We start from the raw sequence: 19285 nt of genomic DNA on the forward strand, positions 1-19285 counted from the left end.
TCCTTCATGTGTCTCATTCTCATTAGCAAACAACAACAACAACAAAATCGATTGTGATTTCTGTCAAAAATAATTCACAAATCAATCTTACTACTTCACACCTGACTCCGTTCTACAAAACAAAAACTTGCCTCATCTTCTTGGCCCAGTGATGTGGGTATCAGTTAACAGAGCTGTAACAGGCCCTCGTTGTCCTTGCCCTGAAAGCTCACACCACTGTTCCCCACGCAGCAAGCACCACCATGCCGCCTCTCGGGCAGGGCTGTAACCTACCCAGGAGCACAGCCTGGGTTTTACTGGTTTCTAGATGCTCATGCCCCAGTGATGGCCCAGCTGTGCTAACACATTTGGAGTTGCAGCCCTCCCAAAACATCCATGGAAGTTCAAATTCTCCAGCCTCTTTTTAGCTTGTGACAAAAGCAAATCATACTATATCCACATCCATCAGCTCTACCGCTATTACACTTACTGACCTAACCTGTTGCTTTGGCTGTATCACCTCTTTTAACTGGCTCTCCCCCACCTTTCCAAACTATGGGGTTTTTCTACTTCCTGGATTTTTTTTTTGACTCTTCAGATTATCTGTGACTTTCCCATCACTCAGTGTTACTCTTGCCTCTGTTTGACCTGTGGTTACCTCTTTTGCTGTCTATTCAATCCACCTCTAAGTGCTTAGCCGTGATCTTCTCACGCCTGGGGGATGTGTCCCATAAATACCTCTGCAGAGCCACGCTGTTACACCTGTTACAGCCTTTGCTGAGCTTCGTGCAATGCTCTCCACACACCTAGGTACGAGCTAGACATCTCTTGCAGTTAAGACCATTTCCAGTCCTTTGTCTGGGCTTCCTACCTGTTGTTAGGGAATAGTTTCCCTGTGTGGTTATACTGAAACAAAAACTGTTTGGATGGGACCCTCCTCCTCTTACAGACTCGCAGTGTCTTGCACAAAGGGAGATTTAGCATGGAAGGGAATTTCTTAGTGCTACAGCTATACAAAATCAATATGAAAATGATATACTTCTGGCAACTCCTCCCCTTATTTACATGCGTAATTTCTCATGCTAGTCCACTGTCAAGGCCTGTGCAGTGGAGAGGAATATCCTGCTGTATATGGGACATACAGATTGTAAATAACTGAGTAAGAGAAGCTCCATTGATAAAGGCAGAGTAATTTCAAAAGGTTTCCACGTGCTAGGACTAACCTGATTACAGAAACACAGAAGCCGTATTAAGGATGGCCTCTTCTTAATCAGCTATATTAAACTTACATTATTTATGTGTAAGAGATTTGACATCATTCTAAAATAGAGCATTATGTTGACAAGAAGATAATTTTGGGCAACTAGATCACATTTATTACAAGGTGGTAGTGACATTTTTGTGTAGGCAAGTCACTTCTTAGAGCTTCTTCCTCACGGAAGAAAAAAACAACCCCCCAAAACAATAGGAAGCATCATTTCTGAAAAAAGTAAAGCTATTAACAACAGGAAAACAGGAATCAAACAATATCTTTACAGGTTAAAAGAAAAGTAACCTCATCCTCAGCAAAAGGCAGTTAAAAGACTGAAAAAGAAATTATTCCACATCCTTTTTTGTGGCAAATGATGTATGAAAAACTGGTAAGCCACTATATAACCATTTCCTTTCTTAAAATACCCACTCCCTTACACAGGCTGACACGTGCAATATTCTGTTTGAAGAAACAAGCTTCAAAGTAATACACTTCTTATTCAGATGTGGCCAGCAGCGCTGGCTGTTTGAATTTTGCAGCGAAGACCAGGTAAAGCATTGCCAGCCTACCAATGGTACAGTGCTCGCCGTTCCATCCCTGGCTACATTCACACTTCCCGTCTTTACAGGTGCCATGCTCCGCGCAGCGGGGATGGCAGGCTCTCTGGTTGCAGGCTGCGCCCGTCCAGCCTTCCTCGCAGCGACACGTGCCACCCATGCACACGCCATGTGTGCCGCAGTCCACCGAACAGATTTCTGGATTCGAGAAAAGAAGAGGGGAGAAAAGGAGGCAGAGAGTACACACAGGAGAAAGAGGGTATGCATTAATTAGCAGCGCTGCATTTTAACTCGACATGCGAAGAACAAGAAAGGCAAAATCTCTGAAAATTAAATCAAAGGAATTTACTGTGCAAGGCAATTTCAGGTAGGACCCAACAGAATACGGAGTACAGAGTTTTATCTCTGTGCTAATGCTCACTTATTTATCCAGCTGACTTAGTGGTGCTTAAATGCCCCCTCAGTTAACAGCTCTTCTGTTAGCTCCAAGTAATTTTCAGTCATATGTTTTGTGATCACATATGTCTTGAAGAGTATATACCTTTTCTATCTTAGATTATATGGCACTTAGACCTAGCAGAACATACAGTGTACTCCTAGCGACTCATGTAACATAGACCTAGGTCACTGTGGCTCCAAGTGAAAATCTAGTATTAATGAAAGTTCATTTTAACAAGGTTTCCTGCTCCCTGGTTGTTTTTTTTTTTTTTCAAAGTAAAAATGTGCCATTTGTGACACATTTTTTCATTATAAAGAATCAGCCTTAGTGAGACAAATTAGTACTATGCTGACATACTGACACATCTGTTAAATATAAAAGATGATTCTCTTTTACTTTCAGTAAATTTGTATCAGTGACAGCTACGAACAGTCTGGTTTAAATAATAGATTGTTAAAAAAATACATCAACATACAGCAATTTAACTTGTCGTTTACATATAGTAACAGGATCTCATAAGTGATAGAATAATTGAAAAATATGTTAACAGCCAAAGGTAGTCTGAGGCCAAACAACGCATGTTAAGTCTCAGCTAATACACGATGATAATTTAGACTGCCAGATTTTGCATTTACAGTTTTGGTTCATTTAGTCAGACTCCAGCAAACTTTTCCTCTGCTAAGCAGACAACAGAAAAACAAGAGGAGATGCGATACAGCCTGAGGGGCTGCTTTAGTTCCTTGGCATACAGCTGGCTGTAACCACGTACTAGTTCATAAAAGTACTGTATTTAGTTTTTTTTTTCTTGTAAAAGGCAACAAACAGTTCAGTAATAAAAGACTGAAATTATTTTCAAGAGCAAAAGAGAGAAGCATTCAGCGCAAGAAAGGTTTCCAGTTTCCCACTCGACAGTGTTTTTCTTCCCCATAGAGAATAACCCACTGTATCAAAGTGCTGTGGAACATTAAACACGGTATCAAAAAGCTGTGACATTTCCCACAAGAAACAGTCCAAAACTTTTACGGAGAAAGACAGCTGTAACTTCCCCCTCCTTTTTTTTTTTTTTTTTCCCCCCCCTATACAGCATTTTATATGTACCTTGAATTAAATTTTTGATTAAGAGATGCAAGATGGTTTGATTAACTTCAGAGTCGCAAAATGTCAACGCAGCTCCAAGTAAGAAAGGTTTATTTCTCTTCAATCTAATCAATTTTTCATTAGGGTGAAGGTGTTTATCAGCTTTTAGCACACTAGCTTTGAGCAAGGTACGTCAATCTTTGTAATGAATTTATTAATTAGAGTTAATTTAATTGAAGTGGAATTGAAGGGCTAATTAACGGACAAACTGCTGATGAAGATAGAGGAAAGCTCTGCTGATTTCAAACCTATAAAGCCCTCTGATGGAAATAACACAATTCTTTTTTTTCATCTAGCAGCGTAACAAAATGTTTATGGGTAAGATTTACTTTTTTAGCGTACCACTCTGAAGGTCATTTTGCACAACTTCAGCGAATAGTCTATGAGTACTTTTACAGAGCTCTTCTATGAGTTTGACACTTTTGAAATATTTGAGGAGATCAGAAATATTTTATGTTATCTTAATGACAAATCGTTCCTTGAAACGTAAGTAAAAGATGGAGCATAAGTGTATCGTCAAGAAACAGGGGAGTCATGTTTTGCCTGAGAACTAGAAAGGGTCTCTCATAAAAAGCCATTTTTAGTCCTAGAAATGTTCAGAGAAGGCTTTTTTCCTTCTAAACAAATTAAAAGAAGACAGCATATCCTTCTCTCTGTCACTTTTTCTTGAATGTTTGGAACTCCATCCTATCACTCTCATATGCATAAACCATTACGGAGTTATCACAGATCCTGGTCTGGAAGTACATTTGTTTTAAAAAGATGGTTCCTCATGAAAAAGTTACATTTATTCATAAGTTGGCATAGACCCAGCTAGCCCATGTGTTCAGTTTTCATTAACAAAATCATCTGAGCTGTTATATGAACTGTTTTAGACAAATGTATGTCTTGCAGTTAGCCATGACTTCTCTTTTGATATGTGACTACCAGTACGCTGAAAGCCCGTATTTGTCAAAAGACTGCTGTAACACTTCAGAAATATTTAGATTCTGTTCTCTGTGACAGTACCTCCAGACATTTCCTCCTTTTGTTTCTAGGCTCAGATTACAGTTTTAATAAGCTGTTTCTGACTTTAAGAAATCCCTCTGCTTCTTCACTCCTACCAACTCCTTCCACTCTGGCAGCCTGCGCCCTTCCTCGAAAGCTGTTTAGAATTCACTCTTGCATTCCTTTGCCTTCAAACTTGAACACTGTCTGTTTTTCAATAAAAATACCTCCAATTAGCTGGAGAGATTTAAAAAATGTGATTGTCTCTAGTTTCACTAGCATAGTTTTAAGTTTCTAAATAAGATGTATTAGGTAAGATGATACTTAGATCCATTTGTCGTACTAAGAACATTTTGTACTTGCACGTGAAGTACTTGAAGTTATCAGGTGAAGGCAGCTAGAAGATACCAACAAATACACTGACTTTCAAATGCTTCAAATTCATCAATTATTTCGAACCTTTGAAATCTATTCACGGTTCATGCCGAAGTCAACTCAAAGATTTCCATCAGCTCAGCAGGTCAGGTCCTAAGACAATGATGTCACTAAAATGCTGCTATTCAAGATGCCATCATTTTACAAAATGCGAGTGCTTTTAACCCTTACCATTGGAGCAATCTGGACCTGTCCAGTTGGGGTCGCAGGTGCAGGTACCACTCTCTTGAAGGTAGGTGCCATGGCCAGAGCACTGGTCAGAGCACATTGTCTTCAGGATTTCACAGTTGTTGCCACCCCAGCCTGGGTTGCAGTGGCACTCACCGTGGATGCACATGCCGTGGCTGGAGCAGGCTGGGTCCAAGCAATCCGCTACGGGGAGATGAGAAAGGTCAGCTTCAGCTTGTCAGTCCTAACAACAGTAATCAACCCCTAGATGCTCACGACGCTTTGGGGCTTAATCCACATTGTAAGACCCTGTGAAATAGGCAGCATTGCACTCATCTTAAAAGTAAACGTTAGCAGCCTGAGGCCGAGAAGTTCACCTGTGTTTTACTGCAACAAGTAAGGAAAAGACAGAGTGGACCAAGCCACCTTGGTGCCAGCCTCCCTTCCCCGGCTACAAGGTAAATCACTCTTTATCATCATTAATCACATCGCAGCAATTTTCTTTGTAAAAACACCTCGCTTCCACATCACTTTCTGGTATCGTGAAATTTGTGCGTGCACATAACTGACGCCAAGACATTTACAGGCCACTGTAACCACCGAGTTAACAGAGAACCTTTCAAAGTTTGCTAATTTTTCAAAATTACAACAAGATTGGCTTTGGGTCTTGGGCAACTGATTTCTGTTCTGCCTAATCACAGTGTAACAAGTGCTGGACTCCCTGCAGCACTCTGCATCAACTGACCTGATCCACCGCTACAGAGTTCTGACAGCTGTACAGGACCCTCAACTTGTTTCAGAAATGAGTTGCAGACTGTCTATCTGTCTTAATTCACTTTAATGTGCTTTAGATGACGAGATTTAATTTAGCAATTTGACTCAATAAAATGTTACACTTGTAGGGTCAATGGCCTGAAAATTTAATTCCAGAGACTTAATTGCATTACTTTGTACACGGAGATCAATAAAATCAATTTGATTGAGGAAGAAAATGGCACTTTTTCCTCCCTAAAAAAATAGAATGTAAAATGAACTGCATTTTGCAGCACACCCGAACGAGTATTATTAAGCACATCTCTGGTATACAAAAATGATGCATCATTTTTCACTTTGAGGCATTTGAATCAGCACTTTCTACAATGTGGTTGGTGGAAAAGATCATTAACAAATACAACAGATCGACTTATTCTATACTGTGAAAATTCAGTAAGTCTTCCTGTATTCCGACATCTATTTTTTGTGAGCTTTCTTCTTAGCTGACCTCAGCTAAAAAAATAAATAAAAATATACTGGCAAGCAAAAAGATGTCTCACACTATTAAGAATTTTCCCATTGATTACTTGAGGATAAATAAAAGTATAATAATTCTGTAGAATTCAGTGATACTAGTGATTCCCAAACTTGATTTTTAGTATTCTAAAATGACTTTTCAAGAAACAGCATTAGCGCCTACGACCTAGATCTTGCAAAATCAATAGAGCTGGATGTGCCAGCTGGAAACCTGACCAACAACAGCGGGTGCTGGGGTAAATATTTACTCATTTACCTTCTTCACAGTTTTCTCCTTTATATCCAGAGTTGCAGGCACAAGAGCCCATGATGCAAATGCCCCGGCCCCCACACTGGGGATCGATGCACTGAGTTGCAGGCACATCACACTCGGTGCCCTTCCAGCCGCTGTAACACAGGCAGCGTCCTTTGGAGTACTGCCCATTGCCACTACACAGCACTGGGCAGGCTGCTGTGAAATAAAACACGGCAGTACAATGAAAACCAACTTCTTCACCAACGCTTTGCAAAGAACATTTAATCAGCAAGACACACGCCAGTTGCTTTGCTGACGTATCTGTCTTCTTGCTCACTTCAACTGACTCTAGAAAAAGCACTGGGCTGATTTACCTCTTGAACAATCGGGACCCAGAAACCCAGGAAAACAATGGCAGGATCCAGAAACACATTCGCCGTTACCATGGCAATTTCGGGGGCATTCCACCACAGACTCTACAGGGAAAAAAAGGAGGATAATTCACAGCTGCCTACCACATGAAGTACCTATCATTTGAACCACTACTAACTGACAGCCTGCTCTCGCTCCCAGAGAAGTGTTTACATTTGGTTTGTTTGAAGAGCACAAATAGCTGTGATTTTCTGATGCTGATGCCTCTAGTATCTCAGGACATTGCATTCCAACAAAAAAGCTAAACTTACAATGGTAAACCCATATGAGCTCCACACTTAAAATTCAGCCTGTGCCATTTAACAAATATTCAAAATAGCGTCCTCCTTTCTAGCACTGCTTTACAAGAAGGTACACTCCTTGTGCCTTAGATCAAGTAATTAAAATACATATTCTGCATTTTACTCTAAGCAGCAAAAGAAACAGTATGAATGGAAAACCTGTGAAAAAAAGGCAGATCATTTAACTACAAAAACCTATCTCTCTGTTCCTAAAAAACCTGACCAGAGTCTAGCACTTGGTAAGAGCTTTGAAGATTATGCTTACCTATAATTATGGTATTAAAAGACACCTGCTCCGCATTTTTCCCATCATTATAAAAGGCCAGGTGCCAGATGCCAGAATCCAAATACTGGATAAAACCTGCCTCGTGGAGACTGACAGACCTTGCCTGCCGCCCTGCTCGCTCTGACTCCAGTAGGTTGCGTTGCTCCCTCGCAATCAGCCGGCTGCCATCCAGGAGCTCCACAAAGTCATACTGCAGGGAGGAACAGACAGGAGCTTGACAAGTCACAGGATGACCCACCACACTTCCAGCTTCCCCACAACACCTTGACAATATGCTTGTGTTTCGACCAAGAGTTCCCTTTTGGAGCAGGGAAGCAAGAGTTGAAACTGACACTCGCTTATTTCTTCGCCCCTTGCTAAGACTTCAAACAAAATTTCCAACTAGACCTCGTGCTTATTAGAGTGGCTTTTTTGGGGACAAGCGGCCAATGAACCTATTACGTATACTGGGGGCAGAAAACGTCAGTTGAAATGAGTCTGCAGGCACGACTGCCACCTGAATCACAGGTGACAACTAACTTTCAGAGTTATATATACATGAGTTTATAATAATACCCAACATGAATACTCTACTCTGCTTTTCCTTTAGTTTCAGATGAAGGATTAAACTGCTCAATCCCCCTTTTGGACGGTTTGGGATTCTGGAGGAAGGAGAGCAAGAGCTTTACTTCCTATCACAGAAGCCCAAAAGAGGAGATGGAAAGCATAAAACATAGCAACTGTTGAAAATGACAAACTGACCAAACATACGGTACCTCAGGTCAATGGACAGCACAGACTGTATTGTTAAGAACCATCAGTGGGGCCTGGAAAAATGTAGCAGCATCTCAGCTGACACAAGCAGCAAACTCACAACACGAGGTTTTATGCATGTTGGTCTTAACTAGGGCTAACAGCACCTGGAGAGCTGATCTGCTCTGGGCCTGGCACTGATTTACACTGTCTGGGGGTCTGCTCTCATGGCTTTAAAGATGTCTTCTGCACGTTTATCATGTAAAATCAATGAGTATACAGGAAAATTAAAGAGGCAGGAAAATTAAAGAGCGCTCTTGCTTGTGGTAGAGCGTCTCTGCTTTTCCCGCAGAGTCTTTTCACAGGTTCACTTCTACTGACACGTTTATTGTATGAAGTGAAGAGTAAGACATAAACCTTCAATCTTCCCACACGGTAGAGATCTCTCTCAAACGGAATTACATCCAGAGCCCATAAAGGAAAGGCCAGTATGTGAAACCACTTATTCACTTGAGCTAGGATAACATCAGTTACTGGGACCAGAGAATGAGTGGGTTTACACCCTGACTTGTGACCTTCAGAAACTGCTCCCAGGACAAAGGAAAACATGATAGCCTTTGTCCTGGAACAAGGGTTTAAGTACTTATGTTCTCTTCCTGAAATTGCAGGCCAAAATTCACTGCTATTGTAAGAATGTTCCTCCCTAGTCATCAGAATAATCTTCCTACCAGTCAGCATGTGAAGGAAATGCAGAGTTAATATGCGTCTATCAACACCTGAGACACTTTTCTAGCTACGTCTGAACCAGCAGAATAGAAGATAATACGGTTAGGATGTGCAGAAGCCGGTACCTTGCTTGGTATGCTGTGACTCTGTATGTACTGTACCGCATGAAAATGTATGCAACTGTTTTGGGAGAGCAGCCATTATTCAAAATCATTCAACATTCTCATCTTTTAGAGAATTAATATTTATCTTCATTTTGTGCGAGGGAGAAAAACAATTTTCTCCTCCCTCCTGACTCAAGAACACTTCTTTCTGGTTGCGTTTTTCACTAATATTTTAAAAAAGAGAAAGGTCAGGGAGTTCTGAGTTTTAACAAGTCTTTTATGGACACTAGAAGCAAGCCTGTAATTTGTATACTGCAGAGGATCCTTTTTTGTAGGAGGACAATTTCAGAGTAAAACCTATTTTTGATACAGGAACAAGTGATTATAGCACTTGATTGACTAACGGCTAATAAGCATGGTACAATTAATGATTTTGTATTTGTAATGTAATAAGGACATAAGCTGTTATCAGAACACCATTTTAGACTACGTTTTAAAAGCCATACAGACAGGAATTTACTGTTCACTCTGTCCCCCAGTGAAAACCAGTAACTGATCTTCACCCTTTTAAAGGCTTTTTTTTTTTAATATTTAGGACAAGATAACAGAAACAGACTGGAAAAACAATTGTCTTCATAAGCCAGACACACACCAATTTTATTTTACTTCTATGAGGATAAGTTAATTTATATTGAGTCTAAAAGTGCTGATTTGCCCCACCATTCCATTCAGCTTTGCTTTAAACCAAAGTCCTTTTTTTTTTTTTTTTATTCTTAAAGCCTCTTTAAATAAACATATTGATTCTCTGACTGCAATGGAACTGACATTTCTAGAAAGTGTCACAAAGACTTTCAGGTTTGCATTGATTGGGTTTTGAACGGACAGCCACCGTCAATTATTTCTGGTTGATTTATTTATGATTCCCCAGAAAGAGAGAACTATGCATCTCAGATCAGTCTGTGACGCACACGTGGTGGCTGTGCTTGAGACCGATTTCAGTACCTAAAGAGAATACAGAAACACAACCGAAATTCTGTCCTGATTGCAACACATTAAACCACTTCTTACATGCTGTATCCCTATTATTTTGGATTGTGGGACAGAACATGAGTTAAATTTGCTGCCTTCTGTTATTATTTTATGATTAAATGCTAAGCGACTGATAAGAATGATTTAGATGCAGGTGCTGCTCCAAGACAAGGGTATAAACAAGAAGTCTTCTTCAGATCTCTCCCAAGTTCATTTCTATCGTACTTCCATTATGTCCCTTGCACCGGTAGGATAACTGGCATCTAAGGTTGTACAGCTACGGAAAGATAGAGGCTAGTTTCCTCTTACTCACTGTCTGGTTTTACCTGGATTACAAGAGGTGGGTAAAGTGGCAAAGAGTCTGTAAGAGAAGTGGAAAACGAGGTGGCAAATGTCATATGCAAGTTTTGCATTACAGCCAAAGGTGACATGGTGACACTCATAGAAACACCGAAGCTGCAGGGAGGGAGCTAAAGAAGATACTGGTGTGCGGTCACACATGTAGGGTATCACAGGCACACGAGCAAAGATATTGGAGGGGGACAGCTGGTAAGGAAACTTTACAAATGCTGGCAGAGTGCAGGTAGTGATCAGTTCTCTATTACTTAACGTTAAGATCTAAAAATTCAAATACTGCCGTTTGAGGAACAGGCAGCAGTTGCTCATTTACATAAATTTTGTTATTAGCACTTGTCACTCTGTGACTAGGAGATAAGGGCATTCAAAAGACACAGACATGAAGTGATATATATGGGTGAGATCCAACTTTTCAAAGTCCTCATGAAACAACCCTTGCTTTACACATCCAGAGATGGGCTTTGACCCAACTTCTATCATTTTGGCATGAGATCTTGGAGCTATGGTAGACAGATCTATGGAAACATCAGCTCTACGAATCAAAAAAGCAAGCAAGCAGACATCTTAAGGCATTATATGAAACCATCACAGTTACATATCTGCTATGTTCTGTGCTCTTCTGGTTTCCCCATCTCCCCAGTGGATAACATTCAGAAAAGGACAAGGACGATCGAAGGGTTGAAGCAGCTTTCATACAAAGAATGAGAAAACAGACTGGAAAAATATAATTCATTGAGGACACTAAAGATCTATAAATCAAGGGTGGCAGGGAGAAGAAATTGGTGAGAAACTCTCCACTGCCTCTTCCAAACTCTACCAACAGGGTGTCAAACTAAAACCTCCAGGAGGCTGCCTCAAAGCACACTGAGGATAGTGTAAGATGTGTAGTTAAGCCATGAAACTCCTTGCTGCAAATGTCACGTATGCTAAAAGGTTCCATAGGTTCAAAGGTGATGATGCAAATTCACAGGAAAAAAGAATCTATCAAAGGTTGTAAAAAATAAAAGACAGCATCTTTGACTCGGGATGTCCTTCAGCCTTAAAATGCTGGAGGTCAGGAGTGTGTTGTAGGAAGAGTAACTACAAATCTGTCATGCTGCTGTATTAATCTCTATGTACTGCTAATGGCCACCGTCACAGAGAGAATGCTGAGCTAGATGGGCCTTTGATCAGACCTGGCATGGACATTCATGTGTTTTTCTAACATGCTCCCATGACACTTGGAGCTACACAAATAAGCTGCCTTGTCTGATGGAAGGATGCAGTAAAGCCCAGCATCAGCTGCTAGTCTGCCCCTAACAGCTACGCCTGGCCTGCAGTTCAGCATTTCTGTCAGGAAAAGCCATAAGGGTTAGGGGAAATAAGAAAGCAATAAACAGATGTTATGTGTGCAGACCCCTGAACGTTCTGTTTCATTAGATGTCCTTTTGCCTAAATACCTTATTTTGTTTAGATAAGCTACTTTGTTAAAATACATATTTTACCAAGTATCAGTTGTGTCTTCATCGAAGTCCTGTGATTAGAACTTTGTTGCAGAAAGGCCTGAACTGTTGAGAGGTCTCTTACTCCATTTTTGCCCCCATGTGTAGGAGCATAGCAACAAAAAAAAAACCCAACAACAAACCCCAACTGCTCACTGGAACTGCTTTTTTAAGAGATTACATACATGCTTTATTTCAGGCACCTAAACTAGACACCATTGGATTCAAGGCCATATAAACATTCTGATAACCCTGCACCTTTGGGAACCTTCGGCAGCCCTTAGATGTTCACTAGGGTATGCTGATAAGTAAGCATGCCTGATTTTTCAAGGTATCAAATGTCAGTCAAACAGTCTGTAAAAAATACGCTAATTAGATACCAGGCAAAACCAGGACAAGAGTGCTTGACCTATATCCTGGGAACAATATATCCAGGATGTCACCCAATCTACAGAAGATACAGTAGCAGGATTAGCATATGATTCTTTCTGTTGTATCGCACTTAAACATGAATAAGCACTTGGGCAATAACAATCCAAAGGGAAAGGAGCCTGTGCAACACAGATGGTGGGGAAACAGATTTAGTGATCTCCCTTTCCTGAGTTTTTGAATAAAGGGCACCCCGTATTTCAATCTTTTGCAAGGATAAGGGATCAAGTCAGGATCATTTTTCATAGATACATCTACTTGCACAACTTCTCATATAAATGCACAGCCCAGATCAGCTTCTTCAGTTCTATTCATTCTTGCCACACATGTATTCCCCTAGCTCCTGTTACTATTGTTATCATTGAGATGGCATTTGTATTCCAAACATCTATTTCCAATGGCTGATAACTTTCTGAATCAATTTTCTTTGAGCTAGAATTTCTTGTGCTTGTTGTCAGCCTGAGGGTGGGTATTCATATGTGGAGGTCTGAAAAAAATCCATTTAATCATTTTTATGAGGATCAAATTTTTAAATAAACATAAGTGCATTTCCTGCGTTCAGTAAATTGTTTGTAGTTTAATGGAAACTAAACTAAAAGAATAAAGCTAATGTAACGTTTTAAGGTTTTAGCTGCATGGAACTCCTTTGCTGACCCTAATTCTTCCTCTTTGGTTTGTGACTGCTAGATAGGCAATATAATTAACATTATTTCTATGTTCTAGGTCTTTTAGAAGTTATCCTTGAACAAAAAACCAAAATAAATTTAAACAGTACAGTAGCAGGCAAATAAAAACTAAAAAATGTGGAATTAAAATACAATATTTGATATATGGATTTGCTGTTGCAACTGTTTAAGACATAGCCCGTCACGCTTCCTTCCAATTATACCATTAGGTTGCCACACTTGAAGAGTTGTGTCCGGGGCAAATCCATACACTTTAAAAAAAATAAATCAGTGAGACGTTGCAGAATTCTCTAAATGGGGGTCGAAGAGCATGAGCTCAACTCCCATTTCAGGTGGAAAAAATGGTTCAGAGCCAGCACTTGGACAAATACTGAGCTGAAAGAGATTTAAACTTGGGGCATCTTACATCTTAAAAATAAAATCTGAATACAAGTGATTCTAAAGTACTGTCTTGGACAATGATTCTCCCTTTCCTCTGCTAATCCAGAAGACTATTCATTCTTTTATACTTCAGCTTTTCTACAGCTATGAGTAAAAGGTGTTTCCTTGTTACTAACCAAAGGCATGAACAAACCTTCTAAGGAGTGCAGCAGAATAAATCCTCCGGGGCACTTAAGAACAAAGTTTCAAGACACTAGATGTCTAGTGAAGACTGATACTTCTACATTCCCAGTTCACTGTATCTCCATAGGCATGTATTGTATTTTTTTTCTTTTACGTATTTATTTAGTGAGACACCAAGCTGTAAGTACAGTAGCATTTGCTTTTAGAACAAACTGAAACATCACTGAAAAACTGTTGGCTTCTTGCTTGGAAATTTGGCTAACGTGGTGTTTGCCAGGCACTTTTGGTGACGTGTGTGGCCATAAGATGCAGTTTCGGTTTGCTTGGGTTTTTAAAGATACGTGTATATACCACAGAAGAAAACCCCCACACCTATAAATTCTGCATGAATCACTCCATATGTAAAGCATCATCATTGCTCACAGCATACAGAACAGCTCATAAATAAAAATACCTGCCCACCCCCCCCCAACTTGGATCCCATCACTTACAATATTATAAACCTTTTGGACATCACATGAGATCAATAAAGTATAGAAGGTAAAAATAAAAATCGGCAAAATGGAAAAGGATGCAATCCTGAGAAAGAAAGAAGATAAAAAAGATACATGCTCATAGTTTTCAATAACATGTCCTACTTTTAATGCAAGCAGCTCTCACCTGAGTGTGTGAAGGTGGTAAGCCTTTTCGGCCATATACTCCAATCAATGCATCTTTCTGAAGGGATATATTGAATTTTAGAAATTGTGGCTGATCAATGAAGAGTTGTGATCTCCAAAAAATCCCAGGGGGAACTTCTTGTATTGCTCTTCGGCCTATATCAAGTTCTCCAGAATCTATAGTGTTGTTTTCTTGTGCAAATCCCCCTAATTTTCCTGACAGGTTAGAATAAAAAGAGATCAAAAATCAGTATTCCTTTCTTGCTTTCAATCATTCTTCACATAAACCATCAAATATTTAGATTCACCCCTAAAATGTTACCTGACAATCCTTCTGAATGTAAGATCCCAGGGAATTTATTGATTTGGAAATAAAAAGGCAAAGATAGCAGAAATACTTACAAAGTGAAAACGCTGTAACTTCCCTAAGCCCTAAAATTCTGAAAACTGTATTAGGATCTACATTAAACTGTTCATTTTTTTCACCAGGTATTTTAACAGGGGTTTTCCAGCATAAAGTCTTACACTAAAAAAATTTAAGGTAAAGGTAAATGCAGCATACAGATTTGAGGAGTAATAGATGCATATTCATATATATATATATATATTCATCTATCAATAGATGCATAATCAGCAGTCAAGAGAACTACTACAGTCTTTCCGACATAAAACATCAGAGCATTTACACAATACTAACAACATCCACAGCTCTGGATTCCTATTTTTTATTTTTGTCCCATCCCCCCTCAAAAGGCAACGTTTCCTGCTCCATTGTGCCAATGTCCTTATGCCTTCACACCCCATAATGCCTATATCCTCTGCACTGCCTGGCCTCAGCTGCAAGCTCGTTACCACCTCCTTATCCACAGTCTCCTGAATAAAATGTATTATAGCATGTCGAAGTCTAGTACTTTCACTATTTTCTGCATCACCAATATGTCTTTATCCTGCAGGCCAATTACTAGGAATAAGAACACAGCACTGAAGGAAGGGCATTAATGACTTTTCTCTATAAAGCATTTGTCTAACTGCCAGTTAGTCTTGTAATCAGAGGCCAGTGATGATGGCTTGGAAATGCCCAGAAGAAGCAGAGCAGCTAACATGCAAAAGACACACCATGTCAAATACTAACACCAAAAACCTGGACTGCTGGTTGTGGCATTAAAAAAGAAGAAAATAAAGTCATATGCTTCAGATACCCTCGACAAACCTTTTATTCAACTGGGTTACTCCAGGCACCAGAGACTGAATCTGTGCTGCACCTGGAGTACAGGCCAGTACCACTCAATCTGCAAGGCTCTGGGCCATCCTAGTGAAGCACCTTCACGCAAATCAAAGAGTAAAACTGCTCTAGGGCAAGCTGCTGACGCTGCAAGGCTCTGGGCTGGATGCTATGGACAGCACAGGTCTGTGACAGCTCTGCGACCTCCACACTGCCCCTGGTTATACCACACAGGCACACACTAAATCCAGCAAAGATTACAAACCTTTCGCAAAGCTTGTAAGCAAACAACTTCTGGTTCAGTTGTGGTAGCATCTTCTACCTGCCACATTGGTGGGAGACAGAACTACTAAGACCGATGCACTAAAGAAGTGCTTTGCCCAAACATTCACCACCCAGCTTTAAAACCTGGGATGGTTTACATGAGTCTGAGTCAAGTTTGCTTGAGGCCAACGATTCAGATCTGATATTCAGGCACTAAGACCACGCTGTGCAGCCAGACACAGGCAGTCTTGGAAGCTGGTACCACGGTCAAAGCCTATTTTGATCTGATGGGATCAGTGCTGTCAAATCCAGTCTAAGATGCAAAGATTTGTCAAAGAACTTGCTTACCAACACATGTCAACTCTGGAGTATGCTGCATTTAAGCAGCTGGCACATCAAGGTGAGCCTTGGGTGAAGCAATATAAAGAAAAATGGAACTGTAGTTACAATCTTACAGACTGCTGTGTTTTAAACCAATTTATACTTTTTTTCTCCAGCAGCTAGTCTATTATAAAGATAGAACTAAACCCATCTGAGAGTGATAAGCATGTTCAAGGGATGCTGCCTTGTTTGTGTACCAGTGTTCTGAAGAACTGACAACGCTCTGTCGCTGCCCTGTCTATTATGTTCAAATTCTACATTATTCATCATTTGATGGAACAAAGTGACACAACCTTTTTGCAAACATTTAGACCTTAAAAAAACAGATTAAAATCTGAAATGCCAGGTGAGGTCACTGATTGATCCGCGCCACTTTTTGTGCATCAGAGATGAACAGAGACTGCTGCTGAATTAAACAGGCACAGAAGCACTACTGAGAGGCCTTGAGTGGGGGCTTGCGTCATCATCAGAGCTGTGCCACAATGGTGTTGCAGTCACTGAAAATGTCTCTCTCACAGCATCATCATATTGATCAGTGTTCTGCTGAGAAGAGACAGTGAAATATCTGATCTTGGAGACACCATTTTTTTCACACTTTTCAGGATGAGTCTGATGCTTTTCTAATTTTGGACTTAACCTTTCACAATATTCATGTGTTATTCCAGAAGATGGATCTGTAATCGCTATTTCTGTTCATTTAAGCATTTGTTTCTTACCACTTCCTTCAAATTTAAGCACGTTGTGTTGTATAAATACACACAGTGATGACTGGTAATCACTGAACAATAAACACTTGTTTGCAGTATTGATCTGCAGCTTCCTCTATTTCTACATTTGAAATGAGAAACAACTACCACTTATTACGGAAAAGATGAACTAGACAGCCTGAGCAGGTGGCCTTTACAGAACATTTTGACCAGCTTGCCAGAAATGCCTGTTACTGGGTTTCAACACTTATCCTTAGCTGATAATGATCCTAAGGACTCCCATTTTCTTCGCCAAAACAGAGGTAGTTTTACCCTGTAGCCATATGCCCACCACCTCTCTCAAAATTATCTTTTGCCACACCACCTCTCTCAAAATTATCACCAGCTGTTTGCCCTTCTAATGATAGCGTGTTAACTATTCTTTGTTCTCTGTGCTATCTCAACAGGCGTACGAAAAATCTTAGTAGTGTCATCATTTGTTTTTCACTTTCTAAGCAGTAACAGTTCTTATACACAGCTTTAAATCAAAATATGAAACGTCACATTCATTCACAGAATTCCATAATGACATTAATAGTCCAAAGAAGAAACAAAACTTCAAAATACCTAGCCTCTTGAATATATTCTCCTTCACTATACTTCTTCTCTACCCCCAAAATTTCTTCTTTCACAGACCCTCCCCAAAAGACAATAATACAAATAACACATAAATACTTATAGGTAAATAACATTTGTATCTTGATTTGTACTTATATTGGTAGATACACTATAATTTGATTTACAAAAGTCATGATTTTGCTGTATCACTTCCCATCTAATATATACAATCATGCATTTGTGATATCCACAATCCAATGCATTATGGGTAATTAAGAGATAAAATATTTGTTATATTTGTTATTGGTAAATTGTATTTCAACTGTCTGAGTTTAGAGTGGACAAAATCCTGAGCTAAAGAAGTATTGAAAGCAATAAGCAATACTTATTCTACGCGAAAAATTCACAAGTATCACTAAAACGACATGAAGACAAATTCCCTTCCCTTATTTGCAAACATTCTATAGATGAAACCACAAGATACACTGTGAATAACTATCAGTAATGCAGAATAAAAATGAATGCACAACCAAACCACAAAAATGCTCAACAACAATTGCTGCATAGTGTCACACGTATCATTTTCCATCTTTCAAAGGCAGTGCTAATTAGAATATTAGGTTGCAAGGCTGGATTTACAGTCAATAGCGTGTTCTCCCATTCCATTGCATAACTTTGTATTCACGATCTTTTCCTGTGAGACATCTGCTATATATCTTTCTGCAACAACGGTTTCCAGAAACGAAATAAAAACCCTCTTAAAAACATATTTTTAGAAAAAAGCCTCAACGTAACATCTAATTAAGAAGTTACTGTATCTTTAATTAACATGGTACTGTAAACAAAACAAAAAAGCTCAACATACCAGTTAAAGCAAGCATAATATATTTAAATGAGTACAATCTCAAAAAGTACATCTACGTAAACCAAAAGAAATGCCCCTTTCCCCATTCACTTTTTTCCTCTCTTGTATTTTTTAAAACTCTGCAATTAAACATATATTCTTATAAGGGCTTTCTGAACTGCACACAGATTTTATATGACATAAAATAAAGCCAGCAACATGTAATATGCAACCAAGTGCTAAAACACGTTGGTTAAACAAGCTCTGTTTTTTAACCTTTCATTTCTATCATGTAATTATAAAAACAGATAAAGCGCTGATGCACCTCAAGTAGATGCTTGTATTTAATTAAGCATGGCTTACAAATGACTTTGGAGAACCTAAACTGAAATGGCCTATAAAATTCATCATATCCATCGAGAACACACGTCCCTATGCCACCTTATGCAGCCCTGAATTGCACCTGTCTAGATAATGGGTGATATGTTGCCAGCGGTTTGCTGTTCATACAGAAAGACTGGGGGAGGGGGAAAAAAATCCACAAAAGAAACAAACAAAAAAACCACTCCGGAAAAAGCTTGTTCAGAAATTTGAGCTTCACTTAACAAATGATTTGCATTTAAGGATGATTTAACATGCTTTTACTGTTGATTTATGACTAGTTATTTCTAGGTAAACCACAGCTGAATTCTCTTCAGTGGTCATAAGGATGCATTTTCAAGATGAAGCTTTGCTAATCATCACACAAAGTACCTGCACTTCTGAATGAATTCTACTCGTAACTCTGAAGGAATACCTGCGGTCCAGGGCACGGCTATGATTTCCTGACTGAAGCAGGCGCAAGATTATACCGCTCAGATGAGAGAGAGTCAATGAAAATGCCTGGTCCATACAACACTGGGAATTTCTCCCATCTAAATCAGAGTATCAGGATATTACCAGGGGGCTAAAAAGGGGCAGTACTGAAAGTTTTTCAGCTGTCAAAAGTACCCAAATCTAGGCATTATTGATTCTTCCTTACAGTT

General features: G+C 39.6%; 1 protein-coding gene across 8 annotated transcripts in view; it reads right to left on the reverse strand.

Moving 5' to 3' along the window:
• Positions 1-19285, reverse strand: part of TENM3 (teneurin transmembrane protein 3) — a 323364-nt gene that overhangs the window by 76534 nt on the left and 227545 nt on the right. For all 8 annotated transcript variants that reach the window (XM_056326386.1, XM_056326387.1, XM_056326384.1 and 5 more), the window contains 6 exons: positions 14247-14461; positions 7458-7668; positions 6854-6955; positions 6501-6695; positions 4958-5158; positions 1801-1986 (listed from right to left, as the gene is read on the reverse strand). In XM_056326386.1, coding sequence (XP_056182361.1) covers positions 1801-1986; positions 4958-5158; positions 6501-6695; positions 6854-6955; positions 7458-7668; positions 14247-14461 — 1110 coding nt within the window. The remainder of the gene's footprint in view (positions 1-1800; positions 1987-4957; positions 5159-6500; positions 6696-6853; positions 6956-7457; positions 7669-14246; positions 14462-19285) is intronic.

Source organism: Falco biarmicus, chromosome 1 (genome assembly GCF_023638135.1).
Source record: "Falco biarmicus isolate bFalBia1 chromosome 1, bFalBia1.pri, whole genome shotgun sequence".
NCBI lineage: Eukaryota > Metazoa > Chordata > Aves > Falconiformes > Falconidae > Falco > Falco biarmicus.